This window comes from Hemicordylus capensis, chromosome 3 (genome assembly GCF_027244095.1).
Source record: "Hemicordylus capensis ecotype Gifberg chromosome 3, rHemCap1.1.pri, whole genome shotgun sequence".
Classification (NCBI taxonomy): Eukaryota; Metazoa; Chordata; class Lepidosauria; order Squamata; family Cordylidae; genus Hemicordylus; species Hemicordylus capensis.
The window spans coordinates 147,999,428-148,016,724 of NC_069659.1; the positions used below are offsets into that span (position 1 = coordinate 147,999,428).

The 17,297-nt window shown below is 43.9% G+C and overlaps 1 protein-coding gene across 4 annotated transcripts in view; it reads left to right on the forward strand.

Moving 5' to 3' along the window:
• The first annotated feature begins 483 nt into the window (after positions 1 to 483).
• NALCN (sodium leak channel, non-selective) overlaps positions 484 to 17,297 on the forward strand; it is a 378,362-nt gene continuing 361,548 nt past the window's right edge. For 3 of the 4 annotated variants that reach the window (XM_053305984.1, XM_053305985.1, XM_053305986.1), the window contains exons 1-3: positions 484 to 918; positions 15,043 to 15,189; positions 16,667 to 16,849. In XM_053305984.1, the coding sequence (XP_053161959.1) occupies positions 15,082 to 15,189; positions 16,667 to 16,849 (291 nt within the window). In that variant the 5' untranslated portion in view covers positions 484 to 918; positions 15,043 to 15,081. Of the gene's footprint in view, positions 919 to 15,042; positions 15,190 to 16,666; positions 16,850 to 17,297 lie in introns of those variants that run through there. The other variant, XM_053305988.1, reaches the window with a different exon arrangement.

A 17,297-nucleotide genomic window follows, 5' to 3' on the forward strand; every position in this document is an offset into this window, starting at 1 on the left:
TGCGCGAGCACATATTATAACACCTCCTGCTCCTGCACAAATATCAGAGGAGAGGAAAAGCACTCATAACAGCTTTTCCACTGGGTCACCCTGTCCCTCTAGGATACATGCAGTAACACATGTGTTCCTCAGGTCAAATCTCATTCTGCCATAAATGCACCGGCCATTCAGTCTCAGCTCTGCAATTGCAACCAAAGGATAAGAATACTTCCCTTATACATGTTTTGCGAGGATAGTAACCAGTAGTGTATGTGATGCACTTTTAGCACTTGAAAGTGCAATACAAATGCTTGCTGTTAGTAATTTCTGTTTAAAACGAGGGATATTTGATTGATGGTTTGTTCAACGTTTATAGCGCCTTTCATAATGCATCTCAAGGCGGTTTACAAAAGTCAAACTAAAACAAAAAGGGATATGGTTAATGGTTAGTCAGGTGGTTGGGGGTGGAAGTGTGCATTTTGACTGCTTACTTGGGAGGAAGAAGCTCCACCGAGCTCTGCGGGGCTTCTGAGTAAAGCCGCTTAGGATCGAGCTGTGCGGGGAGCTAACCGGGAGCTCGTGTGAATGCCCCGCCGTGGATTCAGTCCTGCGCGTACCGTCTGTCCGCGCGTTCTCTCTCGCTTTCTGTGCGCCGGTGGATGCTCGCCGGGAACAGCTGTTGCTGGGCGACTGGGAGGCTGCAGCGCCAGCGAACGAACGAGCAAGCAAGAAGGGACCTGCTCGCCTCGCACCGTTCGCTGCTGTCTCCCCACCGCCGGCGCCGTTGCTTCCTCCTCCCCCCTCCGGGTCACGCCCTCTCTGCTCACCGACGACACGGGGAGGACAACTCAAAGCAAACAAACCCCCAACCCAAGAACAGCGCCACAAATAAGCTAAGAGCATCCCGATCCAATCACGCCATGAAGGGAGAGGCAGGCGGTAGGTTGCTGGCAGCGGCTCTCGGGCGGTGATCGAATCGGTTGTGTTCCTCGGTAGGAGGACGACCCCCTCCCTTGATCCATCCTAAGACCGTGTAGCGGCGGCTCACGGGAGCGGCGGCTTCTTTTTGATCCTGTGTGGCGATCTTTGCAGTGCTTCTAGGATGGTGGGAGGCAGCAGGCTCTGCAGGGAGGGGACGCCCTGGCGCAGCTGCGGCTTGCAGGAGGAGGAGGAGGAGGAGGCCTGCCTGCCCGCTTGTTTTGGCCAGAGATGCCCAGCCCAGGCAGCCCCCGTTTTCTTCTACCTGGGGCATCATCCTGCAGCATCTGTCCCCCTTCCGGACGAAGGGTTCTGTCGCGGAGGGCGGGTCGGGGGGAGAGGTTGATTTCTGGCTTCGTAGATCGAGGGAGCCAAGAATTTCCCCCACTGATGGGGAGGGAAAACAAGTCATCAGCCCCTCAAAGCCTTATTGGCAGCATGGGAAAGTGCTGGGGAGAAATGGTGTGTGTGTGTGCGCTGAGGGATGAGGTACTAGCCAATATTTGGACAGATACGCCACCATTTTGTGTAGGTGTCCCCTGTCCCTAAGGGCCTGCTGCTGTGTTTTGCGAGGGACCCTGCTAGGCTAGTCTTGGGCCTTGGTGCCTCTTCACTAGGCTCAGGACTTCATTTAACATTGGCACCTCTCCCAGACGAACAGAGGGGCTGTCGGCAAAAGGCCCTGCAGAACACAAGTGAGAGAACTAAAACTCAAGGGCATGTCTGCACTGCAGAGGCTGATGGCCTCTGGTGGGCCACTGTGTGAAAAGGGATGCTGGACTAGCTGGGCCTTGAGCCTGCTCCAGCCGGGCTGTTCTTATGTTATCTGTCCGCAAGGAGTTCTCTGGAAGGTGTAGTTCTAGGAGGGCCTAGCGCTCTCCCAACAGTAAAGCCTCGCTTCCCCCTGCAAAACCAAAAATCCCAGGAGTCCTTGGGGAAAGCAAAGCCACGATGCTTAAACTGGATTGAGTAGGAGATATTTGTTTACTGCAGTTATTTGGTTCCTCACTATTTAGTCTGAAGACTTCCGGAGTGGTTTGCAATTAAATACAATAACAGCAATAAACTATCACACACACACACACACACTAGCAGAGCAACTGTGAGACTTCAGTGCATTGCATCTAGGAATAAACTCCATTGTATTTGGGGTCTTACTTCTGATGCTTGGCACATGGGGTGAGCATTCCAGAGCCAGAATATCATCATTGAAAAGGCCCTATCCCCGGTCACCATGTACCTCACTTCCAATGCTGGGGACACCCATAGCATCTTAATACTTGGGTCTTTTCATGTGAGATTTCATGTCCTTTTAGTGATGGGAAACAGACTGGTAGCCAATACAGTTGTTTTATAATGGCACCGTTTTGAAACAGCTGTACTGCCCTAAGGGCATTTTCACACAACATCCAAGTACCAATCTGTTTATTCCATATAGTTGTTATAGCATGTTGATTATAATGATGAAGACTCCAGTTAAAATGAAATGGATGTTCTAGCCAATGTATGTTTGCTTTACAGACTTGAAGGGTACAGAAGTTAGCTTAAGTCCTGCATGAAAAAAAATAAAAGGGATATATTTCAAATTTAATGTTGGTTTTACAGCAGCTTAACTTCCATGGCTTATCCCAAAGAAATCCTGGCTATATGTATTTGGTTAAGGGTGCTAAGAACTCTCAATTTTCAGCACCCTCCATGTGACTTCATAGGACTTTATAAGAATCCTCTTCATAGGACTATAGTTCGCTGGGGAGAGGGAATGATTGCTTAACTGTTTTAAAAGTCCAGTTGTAAGTGTATTTACTTGGAAGTGGGAACACACGTGTTCAACATGTGTGTAGGATTGCAGCCTTGTCTGAAGTGTAAATGTGCCATCTGTTATCTCTTCTCGCCATACTGTTAACACCTTTAATAAGCTGTCTTTAAAGTTCTGTTTAGTATCCACTGAACAGTAAATGAGTGTGGCATTGGTGGGGCAGGGCTTGTATGGTGTTTGCCCATTATTTAGTTTTCTACTTTTACCACTACTAAAGGTAAAGTGTGCCGTTGAGTCAGTCTCGATTCCTGGCGACCACAGAGCCCTGTGGTTGTCTTTGGTAGAATACAGGAAGGGTTTACCATTGCCATCTCCTGCACAGTATGAGATGATGCCTTTCAGCATCTTTCCTATATTGCTGCTGCCCGATATAGGTATTTCCCATAATATGGGAAACATATAGTCCCATAGTCTGGGAAACATACCAGTGGGGATTCGAACCGGCAACCTCTGGCTTGTTAAGTTATTCCCCTGCTGCGTCATTAGCTGGCTACTTTACTACAACTATTTATATACTCTTTATTCTCTGAGATGCTTACGTATAATAATAATAAGGTGGTTCCTTGTCCCCAGAGGTCTCCTAGTCTAAGAAGAAACTCAAGAGAGACACCAGTAAGAGCCCCTGGAAGAAAGCTGTGCTTGGATTGAACAGGGCCAGTTGTTAAGTATAAAAGAAGGGCCACTTTAACAGGCGCCTCATTGCCTAGTTAGTAATAATAATAATTAATAATAATAATTCAATTTCTATACCGCCCTTCCAAAAATGGCTCAGGGCGGTTTACAAAGAGAATTAACAAACAAATAAGATGGCTCCCTGTCCCCAAAGGGCTCACATTCTAAAAAGAAACTTAAGACACACACCAGCAACAGTCACTGGAAATACTGTGTTGGGGGTGGATAGGGCCAGTTACTCTCCCCCTGCTAAATAAAGAGAATCACCACAGTAAAAGGTGCCTCTTTGCCCAGTTAGCAGTTAATAGGATCCACTCCTTAAGTTCAGCTCATGGCTCAACATTGTTCTTTGATTGTTGATAGTTTTCAGTGCTGCTGCTTCTTTCTCAGAGAACAGAAGAGATGCCTGTGGTCAACTTCAGCAATATTTTTTAAATTTATTTTAGTAAGGGGTATCCCACTTCCTTCCTGCTTCAGGAGGCACACAGAGTGGCCAGCATGAAACCAAAGTTTATAATGTTTGAAAAATTTGTTTCAAATAAAAAATATATACTCTTACTTCTGATGTGGCTACATATATCTGTTTGGCTGTGTGCACACAAGAAAGAGCTACAGTTGGCTGAGCCAATGACAGTTGGATGTGGTGAAATGTCTTATGTACAACTATTTCAAACTTGATGATGTATGTTTTTAATCTGTGACACGTCAAGTGCCTTGATGGCTGGTTAGTACATACAGGTGGACCTCATTATCTGCGGATATCACATCCGTGGATCCATGGTCAAGAAAAAGACACCCAACGTCAGCATATGGGGGGGAGGGGGGAAAACATGCCGACCTCACATATCTGTGGGTTGGAGGTCCCTGGAGATTACTGCGGATGTCATTTCTGGCTGCCATTTTCTTCAACGGAGCCACAAAATGGCTCCTGTCTTGGTTTAAAAAAAAGGCGGGGGGGGGGGAGAAAACACACTGATTTTCAGCCGATTTGGGGGCACAGCATGACTCAGGTGGAGCAGCAGAGCAAGGCAAGAAGCTTCCCCTGCCGGTGAAATCTGGCTGATTCTTAGCCATCTTCGGCCTATTTTCAGACATCTCGGAACCTAATCCCCAGGATCCCATAGGTTCCATTTCTCCATATTTGTGGTTTTCATATCCGCAGCTGCAGCCCAGAATGGAACCCCTGTGAATATCATGGTACACCTGTATATAACTTAATATCTCTGTCCTACACTTGCTTCACAGATGAATGTGTGGATTGTCCCTTTGAAAAGCACTGGTGATGAGTTTGATATTAGATTTGTGAAGGCCCATTCACACATCCAAGTCCTCACTTATGATGTCCTCAAGTGTCTATAGCACAGATAGGACTTTTATAACAGCCAGTTCAAATGCAACACTTGTCAATGAATGGTTCATACATTTGGCTGGCTGAGAATCATCTAGTGATCAAGTAATAAGACATCAAGTAATGTACAAAATGGAAAGAGAGCTCAAAGACTGTTAGTGACCTGTGGGAAGAAAGAGTAGAAAATAAGGGTGAAGAGCAGTGAAGTTGATGGAAAATCTTCAGTGAAATATGTCTTCAGGAGAAACTTAAAAGACCTTTATTGAAATCACTTCCCTGCCACCCTATCCGCTCCTAGGACTGGAAATGCAGAAAGTAGCATATGCGCATGAGCCTGCACATTGTACGCATACCCAACGTGTGTGCGAGCGAGTATGGTGTGTGAACACGGACACGCTACTTCCTGTCACTTGCAGTCTGAGGAGCGGATGGGGTGCCAGGGAGGTACACTGCTGCCCCACCAGACGGGTTTTTCAGTGAGCGCCAGTGATGGAAAGGCAGCGGGGGTGGGATAAGTGCATCCTCCCCTGCCCCTAAAGTTATCTTCGCCCCAACTGTTGAACACTTCGAACTGCCCAGTGTTTGAACCTGTCCAGAGGCCCATAAAAGTGCCTCTGAACAGGTTCATGCACATCCCTACAACTATATGCTATATTACACTGTTTAGCCTCCTCGGGAAACAATGTCACATAACTGTTTGTCTGTGTTTAACTTGGGTTTCCTTGAGAGGGAAAAGTGTCCATCTGGCCCCCCACAGTAGCATTCTCACTGAATTAACGAGATTCACACGAGAACCAAACTCAGAACATTTCCTTATTCTCATCTTCAGAACTGCTCAATGGTACAATATTATCATGCAAAAATTCCTGGTTGCTAATGAGTAGAACTGAAAGTGCTTCTTCTCAGCTCTGCTCTTTCATTTGTTGCCCTACCTTCCCCCACCCGCGTCCCATCCCTTTCCAGTTTGTTTTGCAGCTTTTGTGGGGACTGAATACTGACAGTGAAATGTCCACCACTCTCCTGCAGAGTCGCAACACATTGTCACATGACACAGAACTCATCTGAATTGGGCCTTGGTAAGGGAAATCTTTCTTGGCTTCATTAGGCTTCTAATGTAGTGTTTGGAACTCTGGGGTGTGAATCAAGGCCCTCGTGGTTTTAGGCAGGGCCAGCTTGGTGAGCTACCTAGGGCTGTGTCTTGACCATGGATGCTTGCTTAGGCACAGAAAGGAATAGGGATGTGAAATATCAGCCCCTGTTATTGGCAGGCAGTACGAAGCCTCTGGATTGTCTAGAGCTGTTATAAATACTAGGAACCTGGCCTTCTGCCCTTGTTTGGTCAACAAAGCATTATTTAAGACACTTCAGGTTCCAGATTTCCACTACTTTTGTTCTTAGGCCTAGATTTTGATATAGCTGCCCACTGCTCTGGCCTAGTGCTCCATGAATTATCAAAGTTAAAATTTATAATCTATGAAGACTCACAGATAATGTTTTAGCTTTAGAGGGAGACAGCCATGGAATCCTCTGTGTATACCTCTGAGAACCTAATGTGTGAATGAGTCAAGCATGTGTTTGGAAACCCATGTAACATACAGGCAGCAGAGAGCCAGGAATGACTACAACTGCCTGTCATGTGCAAACCCAAGTTGACTGTCACATCATGTGTGGAATGGCCCTTCCTACAGATGACAACTCGAAAATATTCACAGGAGCTGCATTAGAGCTCAGTTACACTTATTATATCCATCAGCTGCTTAATCTTAATATCGCAAGTGTTTTGTGCATGATGTGATTCTGTCATCTGTTAAAGTGAATTACTTGTGGCTATGAAAGAATAAAACAATCTAGTCTCTCCTTCTGGAAGGTGAAAAGAACAGTATAGCTGATGAAAATATATGAAGGGGTAGGAAAATACATGTAGGGGTCACCCTGCCAGTTGTGGCATGGAGGAGCTTGTTAACGGCATAGTTATTTCTATCACTTTATTTCCTTGGCCTTTTTCAGGAAAGGTCCTTCCTCTTCATAGAATGAGTCTGTCTTATGTTGCTCTGATTTTTAATTCCCTGTGGGTTGAATACATTTTATTATTTTTGAGTTGCTTCTGATATGTTTTCTGTGCTTTTGCCAGGTATTTTTCTTCATATTTTTATTTGCTTCTAAAAATAAGCTAAAAGGGAGCTTTTGATTCACCTATCATAATGAGATTATATGTCCACATATTAAGCAATGGCAGTGTGTGCAAATGAATTTCTGTTTCTGATTTTCACAATGCAGGGAAATATCATATTGATCCAAATCCAAGATGAGGTTTCCCCCAGCTCTTTCTTGTTAAATATAGGGGGTCATCTTGAATTCAGAGTCCTCTTTCTTTGGGGAATATACAGGTATAACTTGTATTTAACCTCTGTCTTTTAGGGCATCATCTTACATTGAGTTGCCTCATTATACAAATAAGAGAAATTGTCTCCCTTATAGACTTAACACAAATAATATGCAACCTAAGATGTAACCAGCTTCAGGTATTTTACAGTCTGTAGCTGTGTGGTTGTAATGCAGCAATTATATATAAGATCTTCTTGAAACAGATGTCCAGACTGGCATGCTACATAATGCTCATATACATTTGCTATCCACCTTCCATATATGATTATGTTAAAGTGAAAACATAATTGTATGTTTGTACTCAGAAAAGAGCTCAAGTGAATTCACTAAGATTTACTCCCAGGTAAGTGTGCATAGGAATGCTACACCACCTCCAAGGTGCCCCTCCCTGTCTTTCTATAGAGTTTATACCCAGGGATAACAGTGTCCCACTGGTTCTCACTGTCCCACCATGTTTCTGTTATGCCCGCTATATCTATTTCTGTGTTAGCAACCAAGTACTCCAGCTTGCCCATCTTGGCTCGGAGGCTTCTGGCATTGGCATATAAGCACTTATACGCTGAATCTGTTATCTGGTGTATGCTGTCTTTCTTTTGGCATTGACCAGCTAGCACAGACTCCTGTCTGCTCTTCATGTGGTTCTGCTCTGTCCCCTTCTATTTATCTGAATCTTTTATCCCCTCGTACCTCAAGGGATGGCATTTGCCGAACCGGATACTGTCCAGCTCCTGTCGGTTATTCCTCAGGCATCATTTTAGAAGCTGCTCTGTTACCTTTTTTTATTTTAGGCACCAGCAGTCTGGTTCCATCTTGGTTCAAGTGCAGCCTGTCCCTTTTGTACAGGCTTTGCTTGACCCAAAATGTATCTCAGTGACTAACAAATCTAAACCCCTCCTCCCGGCACCAACATCTCATCCATGCATCAAGACCCCTCAGCTCCGCCTGTCTTGCTGAACCTGCACGTGGAACCTGCACGTGGGTCCTGGACTTTAGTATGCTACCTCAGCCTAAATTTGGCTTCCAGGACCTCCCGACTACATTTCCCCACATCGTTGGTGCTGACATGCACTATGACAGCTGTCTTCTCCCCAGTGCTGCTTAACAGCATAGCTAGACGACATGTGATGTCTGCAACCTTCACACCAGGCAGGCAAGTCACTGTGCAGTCAACACATGGTTCACAAACCCATCTCTCTATACCTCTAATGATTGAATTATTCACTACAAGGAGGCCCCCTCGGAGGAGTATTCCCTGTGTGAGAGGATATGGGTTCATCATCCATGGAAGGGGTCCCTTCTAAGGGAGCATTTCCCTCTTCTTCAGACTGATATTCTCCTTCGCCAAGACCTTCATTCTCCCTGACAGCAGAGGAGCTATTAGCCTTGGAGTGGGATGCCTGGAGTGATGCCACCTGAAGGCCTCGTCTGCATGCCTCTATATCTCTCTGAGCTTCTTCAGATCCACTATCTTGGTCTTGAGGGAATGAACTTGTTCCCTGAGAGCCAGGAGATCCTTGCACTGAGCTCACACCCAGGATGTCTGCCCATGGAGCAAATAGTCATACATGTGACACTTTGAAATACATGAGAAATGCCTGCTGGCTTTCTATCTTCATAACTGGTTTTGTTGGCTGTTTACAGTATTTAGAGATAGTTTATTAGAAAGATGGGTCTTAGCTGTATTGGTCAGCTATTTAACTGTTCAAACTTCCTTTATCAAGAATATGAAGGAGGGAGCAGTACTTACTTTCTCTTCCCACTGGGCTCCTTGTGATCAAGGGGACTCGTTTCAGGCTTAACCACACACTTTCAGCAAAACTACAATGCCCTGTTATCCCTGTTCGCTAAGCTCTGTTCGCACAATTCCCAAACTGAGTTGAACCAATTTGGACTCCTGTAGGGACACCTCAGTGCTGTGGTTTGTGATGTCATCCACACCCCAATTCAAGAGGTGGACATATGAATGTCTGAGGCACAAGTGAGCTAGCTTATGAACTGCCTAATCAATTTGAGCCAGTTTTGGAACAGTTGTAGTGACGCATATGGACACCATAGCATGGTTGACTCTGCTAACCCATAGCATATCCCAGCTAACTGGACAAAGACATATTTTTAATATAGTGATTTTCTTTATTTAGCAGGGGGAGAGTAACTGTCCCTATCCACTCGCAGCACAGTATCTCCAGTAATTGTTGCTGGTGTCTATCTTATGTTTCCTTTTAGATTGTGAACCCTTTGGGGACAGGGATCCAGCTTCTTTCTTTCTTTATTATTTCTCCATGTAAACTGCTTTGGAATTTTTGCTTGAAAAGCAGTATATAGATATTTGTTGCTGTTATTTGTGATGATGTTATCCACTCCAATACAAGATGGCGGACATGTGCATGTTTGAGGTGCAAGTGGGGACCAATTTTGACCAAATTTAGTACAGTTCAGAATATTTTCCAGCAGCTGCTATGTGTGAAATGGCAGGCTGTTGTCCACTGCATGGCAGCCATCTGCCATTTCATATGCATGTGCACTAGTGCAGAAGTTCCCGACCTTGGGTCCAGCAACATGTGGGTACCCAAGGTTGGGATCCCCAAACACTAGAGACAAGATGAATCCATTCTCCATGCAACAGTGTTAGCATTCTTGAGGAAAGAGCTGAGCCCTGGAGATTGGCAACTCAAGCATCTTGCCCCAATACATATTTTAAAAGGCAAAAATTGAAAGGAAAAAGTGGGATTCACCAGGGACTAGAAAATAGGAGCAGTGGGAGCACATGTATGAATGAGGCTTGTGCCCTTATACTTGTTGTCTTGCGGTGGTACTTCCCTCCTTGGTGGCTGCTGAGGCCGAGCTCTGGCAGTCAGGAACAGCAGTGTGCAGAAGTTCTCCTGCTGATGTTTTCAATAGCAGAAACATCTGTTAAGTGCGGATTCAAGGCTGGACAATTTAGATGCCATCATTTTGCAAATGATGAGATATATCATTGCGGGCGGGGGGTACTGCTCATCATATTAATTGTACAGATTCACTCTTGAATCACTGAGAGGAGTACTTCCACTATTAAGATGGCTAAGCAATGGTTTGACTGTTTTGTTACTTTTATTTGGAAGCAGGTTAATTATCTGGATGTCAGAGAGGCTTATGTAGTTTCCCACATTTGCTCTCTGGTGTGTATTTCACTTGGGTTGCAAAGCCACCTATACCTGCCAATCTGATCTTTCTGGCATTTCTGTTTTGTTAACCACATCAGCACAGTCAATTCTGCAGCATCTGCCAGCTAGACTAAAGCTTACATCCAGCTGCTTTGTAATATAATTATTGTAACACATGGACAGACTGTACAGACTCTTCTGCATTGCACTGCATACTTTCCAGAGAAATTCAGGAACAATTGTTGAAGGAAAAATGTGTGTCTTTCCTTCACTTATGTGTGCAGGAGACTATCTGCAGCATGTTTTCTTGTGTGCAGGGCAATGTGTCAGGGCTTGACAAATCCCAGGCACCAGGGAGCCATGGCACTTAGCAATTTATGTGTGGTGCCTAGACTAGGATATGCATAGGCAGAGTTGTTATAGAAAATCTTTATTTGTCTCAGGCAGCAGTGCTTCTGTTCAAAGTATGTTGCTTGTAAGGAGGATAAAGAGAAGCCCATTCCACAATGTCCATCACTAAGTCTGGTAATTTTGTCAGGTGTCCACTCCTAAATTTTTGGACTGGTTCCTAGATTCAAAGAAAATCTGTCAGAATCATTGTTCCCTCTAAGGTGTGTGCATGTTCACACGCTCACAAGTTTTTTGATGTCCACACACTTAATTTTAGATCCCGCTCAAATTGAATCAGGAAGGCCCCACTCTGAATGCATGTGTGCACACACACTGCCTTGATACTGTCACCCAGAAGAAAACTCATTCCACACACAGATGAAAAAATTAGAGAGAACACTGGTCAAGAAGTGGGCACATTTTAATTTGTTGGGTGAGTGTTAAGGATTCCATGATTTGTATTTCGAGGCTGTTTTGAATGTTTTCTGTAACATTAATTAAAAAGGAAAGTGCGTTATTTTGATAGGTAAATATGGCCCCTTTCCTGCTGTTCTTTTCAAATACAAGTTAATATCTTTCTGTTTTCAACAAGCCTTCAGTCACTGAATAGCTGATCCTTGTGCTCTGCTATTTCTGGATTCTGTTCCAGGTTATAATTGTACTGATGTTAGCTTATTTCTTTTAATATTGTTGAATTTTAAATGTTTATATTGTACACTCCTTTAAAATGAAATTTGTTTGTAAAGTGGTATATTTTTAAAATAAAAATATTAAAGTGCCCTGTCCTTTTAAGTGAGTGATTGCTTTCATTTATTGTATTAAAGGTTTTCTGCATGTACTTTGTATTAAGCATGTTCTTCATTATTTCAGGAACCCATGTTGAGCTTTTGATAATATACAAATATGCATATTCATTAACTCAGCAAACAAACATTTAACTGATTGAAAGCCTAAATGTTAGCCTCATGGAAAAGAAAGCAAAAAGAAAATTTTGTAATAGTTTCCAAAGTTTATGGAATAATGGGTGATCCAATATTCTGTAGCTGAAAAGCAGTGGTTATTAGAACTAGGGGTGTGCACGGACCATTTCCTGCTGTTTGGTTCAAATTCAAACTGGACTGCGTGATTTGTGAACTGATTTGTTTGAAATGATTGGCTGGCCATTTGGTTTGACAAACCCACTCAAATAGGTTTGAGTGGTTTGCCCATAGAGAACTCAAACCACCCCACTGTTCCCCATGGGTAGCTCCTAGGGACTCCAGAGTGGGTTGGGTGGTAGGGCATGATGGGAGGTACCTACCATCCAACCTGTAAAACAATTTGGCAATCAGATGATTTTTAGAATTTTATGTGGCTCAGTAGGTCATAATTTAAAAATTAAATCCTCTCAAATAAAGAAGCAGGCTTTATTAATTATTATTTTTTGTGAGGGGGTGGCTTTTGTTGAGCAAGGAGCAAACAACAATGGAGTAAGTCTAAGGGAATTGAGGGTGAGGAGATGACTGTGGTGTAACCTACCCTCCTAACTCTGCTGCCCTACACAGTCCTAGTGTCTACTTACATAAATCCCTTTCCCCAAACTAGGCCCTATTTAAAAGAAAGAACTCTAACCTAACCAAGGGGGTTTGTGGGGAGGTTCACCAATCCAACATCCTCTTCTTTCAGCATCTTCAGCTGGAGTCTGTCTGAACAGGAGCTCCAGGCAATCAGGCCAAGTACATACTGGCATTCATAGCCTGTGGGAGGGCAGATGGGCCAGTGTGGGCCACCCAGCCACCCAAGAAAATCAGAAAAGGTGGTGAGGGTGGGATTGACCCACCAGCAGCAGAAGAAAAAACCATGGCAACCAGTTAAAGAAACTGGAGAGCTAGTAATTTAGGAAAACAAAAAGCAGGAAAGAAAAACAAAAATGAGAGAGAAATAAGACAAGTCACTCTTTCTCCAGTCTCCAGCTGCAGGTTTAGCAGAAGTGCAGTGTCTGCTGCAGTCCAGAGTGGTTCAGCTGTAGCTTTGCAATGAGTCAGATCAGTGATTCAGCAAGGCATCAGCTCCTTCCTCTTCCTCCATATCCAGAGGCAGAATGATGCCAGCCAGGCAGTGTCTATCTGGGCTATAAATACAGTTGAAACTCCCTCCTTTTTGCACGCCCCCCCCATCCAACGGGGGCAGAGTTAGCATGACAGCACCTGATTCCGAATGATAAACCAACCAGGAGAAAGGGGATCACAAGCCAATTGGAAGGCAGTTGCAGCATACCGATCAGCAAGGGAAAAACAGACAACAGCCCTCCAGAATGGCACCCTCCATGCCACTCAAGTGTCAAAGTGGTTTACTTCAAACCATGTTCGATCATAGACCGGGCCCCTTTCCTGAAGGTCGGTTTGGTTCATGATCAAACTGCTTGAACCGGCCCAGTCCGTGGTTGACCGGTTCATTTTGAACTGTTCTTGCACACCCCTAATTAGAACTTATGCCATAATATGGGAATAAGCTCTTAATTTGCTTTGTTGTGTGTTTGTATGTCCCTCTCTTTGTCCACCTCTTCTAGCCCAGGTGGGAGATAGCCACTGGGAGAACTAGGAAGGTGTTTGGTTGGGCTGGATTACTCTGCTATCTGTCACTTTGGAGAGAACCCTCCAAATGCTTATGCCCCCTAGGAACAAAGTCTAAAGCTGTGTACTTTATTGCAAGGCCTAGGAGTTGGTGGTGGCTTCCATCAATCCTTAGTGCGATTCCCTGACAAATTTTTATTAGGCCCATGCAAAGCTTCAGCCATACTGCCTCCCCTGCCCCATGCCCGGCAGTGTGCACTGTGCAGAGGCGACTCCTACTACAAAGTAATGTGCTTTTCCTAGTGCCAGTGGGGGGTGGGGGTGGGGATCCTCCGGCGTTTGTTGAAATGGAGTTTGTTAAACCCCCAGTGACATCTGGAAGGTGTACATGGAGCACTAGGAATTGTAGTCTTTTCCAGAACATTCCCTACCAGGTACAGTCAGAGCTTGATGGGACTCATAATATATAAGGCATATAACCCATAATATATAATGGCAAGATCCTTTTAACCTGGATCATGTTCTGTTTATTCCATTTTACAGTTTTAACTTTTTCTGTTCCTCTTAAACGGCCTCCCCCACATCCCCCGGTGCTGAGAAAAGTACAGCACTGGACAGAGATCAGTGCAGTGGGAAATGGCTCTCACGTTGGAGGTGTTTTGGTTTTGGTTTTTTGCCAGAGTGACTCGCTTAAAAATAGTGGAGACCACTGGGCTCTAGAAAGACTGATTATATATTTAGCCTCCTGTACCTTTGTGACATCACCAGCTGATACCAATATCATCCCTCATCCCTTTAATACAATAAATTTACTACCATTATTCCATTTTCAAACACCAATTGACACATCAGCTGAATCAAGTTTTCCAAGCAAATGAGTAGCCATCACATTCTGTTTAATCAGCTTGCAGATGTTAGAGCCTAAGGCATCTTCTACAGGATGCCTTAGACTCCAGAGAAGCCTTAGGTGCCTTAGACAGGAGAGGAGAGCTGGTCTTGTGGTAGCAACTAAGCAGGGTCTGCCCTGGTTGCATATGAATGGGAGACTAGAAGTCTGAGCACTGCAAGATATTCCCCTCAGAGGATGGAGCCGCTCTGGGAAGAGCAGAAGGTTCCAAGTCCCCTCCCTGGCTTCTCCAAGATAGGGCTGAGAGAGATTCCTGCCTGCAACCTTGGAGAGGCCACTGCCAGTCTGTGAAGACAATACTGAGCTAGATAGACCAACGGTCTGACTCAGTATATGGCAGCTTCCTATGTTCCTATGTACAGCTCAGCAAGTAGAACTAAGGGGAATACTACGCAATACTGGACATTGTGGGTGTATGTGTATAAAACATCACTTTGAAATAGAAACTTATTTTGCTTAGAAATTAAGCATGAAATTTGGCAGACCAAGTGGCCTAGGAAATGTATTGAAGAGGTAGGGGCCAAGAAAAAGAAAACTGATCCAGCATCAGCAGAGGGGCTCTGGAAAGTAAGTAGAGATGTTGGGTAAGGGTGCTGGTAGTTTGGATGAGGGCTGAAGATGAGGAGCCACTGGGAGAAGGCAGTCTAACAGAACAGGGTTGCAGGAAGCAAAGACAAGAGTGTTAAAGATGAGGCAAAACTGGCTGGGAACAGATGAAGACATTTTGGTGGCACAATCCTGCTTACTTTGCTATAGCTCATTTAGCTGTTTCCTAATATAATGTAAGATGATCGGCAAATGTTCATACATTCTTTAAAGTCAGAAAAGCAGCTTCTATTTTCCTTTTGACATGCTTTTTATTTCTTTTTCAGTGGGTTTCACAGTTTCAGATAATCAAAGCTAATTTCAGTATGCTCAAAAGGAAACAGAGCTCTAGGGTAGAGGCCCAGCCGGTGACAGATTTTGGTCCTGATGAATCTTTATCAGACAACGCTGATATCCTGTGGATTAACAAACCAGTAAGTTCTTAAAATCCTCTCTTTAACCAGCAGCCCATAATATATAAGGGCAAAGTCCTTTTGAACTTGGAGCATGTTCTGTCCCGTGTTACAGTTGTTTTAACATTTTCTATAACATAAAGTTGGGCCTAAACGTTTTCTTAAAGTCTTGAACAGCTGCATATTAAGAGAAACATCTGAACATTTGTGGAAAAGATTGTGGTCTTAGCATAAGCCTCGTTTGGACATTGTGCGAGCTGTGTACACCTTACTGAGGTAAAAGGGGAATGTGAGCACACTGGCTGTACCCACTCTCCACGTTGGCATGTCCTTGCTCTTCCCAAGAACTCTGATTGTCTGCAATGGCAAACACTGTACCCAGGGGACTTGGATAGGAAGTATGCTACCATTGCCCTGTAACTGGGCAGTGGTGGCTGGGGCTGAGGGGGCGGGGGCTGGGCCGGTGGATGCAGAATGGGCTGCAGCTGCCTCCCTCCCAACCCTGCCCCACCCTGGTTGCCTTTCTCTCCTCACCACACCCCAGCTTTAAATTGAGCTGCGTGGGCTGGAATTTCAATCCCCATCCTGGTGAATGACCAGCCTGCATGGCTCAAGTTAAAGCTGGGGTGAGGTGAGAGAAAGAGAGGGGCAGCTGCGGCCTTTTCTGCACCTGTCTACCTTGTCCTCTGCCTATACGCCCGCCCCAGCGGCACCAGCCGTTGTTGTGTCTAGTTTAAATAATGTCCAAACAGAGCTGTAGTTTCTTTAACAGAATGGGAGCTAAGACTTCTCCACAGAAGAGGGGTTGGGAGTCATAAAACACTTCTCGAATTAGGTCAGAGTTATTCAGAATTTTGTTGAATAATATTTTCTCTTCTGCTTTTATGTTCTGAGAGTATAGCAGTAATGGGCAGCATCCAGACAAGTTAGTCATGGCTAAATACTATTGAAATCAATGACACAAGACAGTTGTGACCAATTTTATTAATTTCAATGGAATTTACTCATGACTTAGTCTGGATGCTCCCCTGTTTGTTTGTTTGTTTGTTTGTTTAAAAAATAATTTATTTGTGAATGCCATTTGGAATAGCGACTACATTATTAGTACAATCACCATGAAGGATTAAGATTTCTTTAAAAATGGGTGGCTTACAGAAGTGGGAAGGAAACATTTGGAGAAATTTAGACTTTAAAAGGTCCTGATTCCCCATTTGTTCTTTGTTTAAACATAGTTTGAGGTGGGGGAGAGACAAAAATGGGAAAAGGTATGGGAGAGCAAAGTGCAAGGAGAACCAATGAATAATTATTCACAACGATAATTTAGTTACATATGAAGAATACATTCTGAACTACTTCACATTTTCTTTTTCTTCTTTTCTTTTAGTGCAGAATATTGTTCTAAACCATAGGTCATGATATCTCATTAAAAAGAACAGCTAAATGCCACATTTATACTTTGAAAGTGATGAAAACCTTATTACTGCTTTTTATTCCTCAGTGGGTGCACTCTTTACTACGCATCTGTGCCATCATCAGTGTCATTTCCGTTTGCATGAACACCCCAAAGACCTTCGAGCATTACCCTCCTCTTCAGTATGTGACCTTTGCTCTAGACACCCTACTGATGTTTCTCTACACAGCAGAGATGATAGCCAAGATGCACATCCGTGGCATAGTCAAGGTGAGTTTTCAAAAAAAAACCCAACACTTTTTTTCATGTGAAGAAAATATATTTTACACCTTGATCCTAAACAAATTATTGGATGTAAGCCTCACTGATCTGAATGAAACCTACTTCAGATCACAAATTATACCCCAGTCTTGAATATATTTACTTGGCATAAACACCATTGATCTTAATTAGACTTATTTACAAATACTGTTCAGGATCAGAGTGTTGGTTTGTTTTGCTATTTTATCATGGTGACTTTAAAGATAACCCCTCATCTTTGTTTATATGGGTGGAGGGAATACTATATTACATTAAAGTATTGAATAATATGCCAACCTTCAGTCAGATTATAATATATTTCTCTTTTGAGGCAATGTTTACAACATGACTTAAAGTAGAGCAACAAAGGATCTTGAGGCACCTTGAAAACTAATAGCAACAACATTTTGGTTGGAAC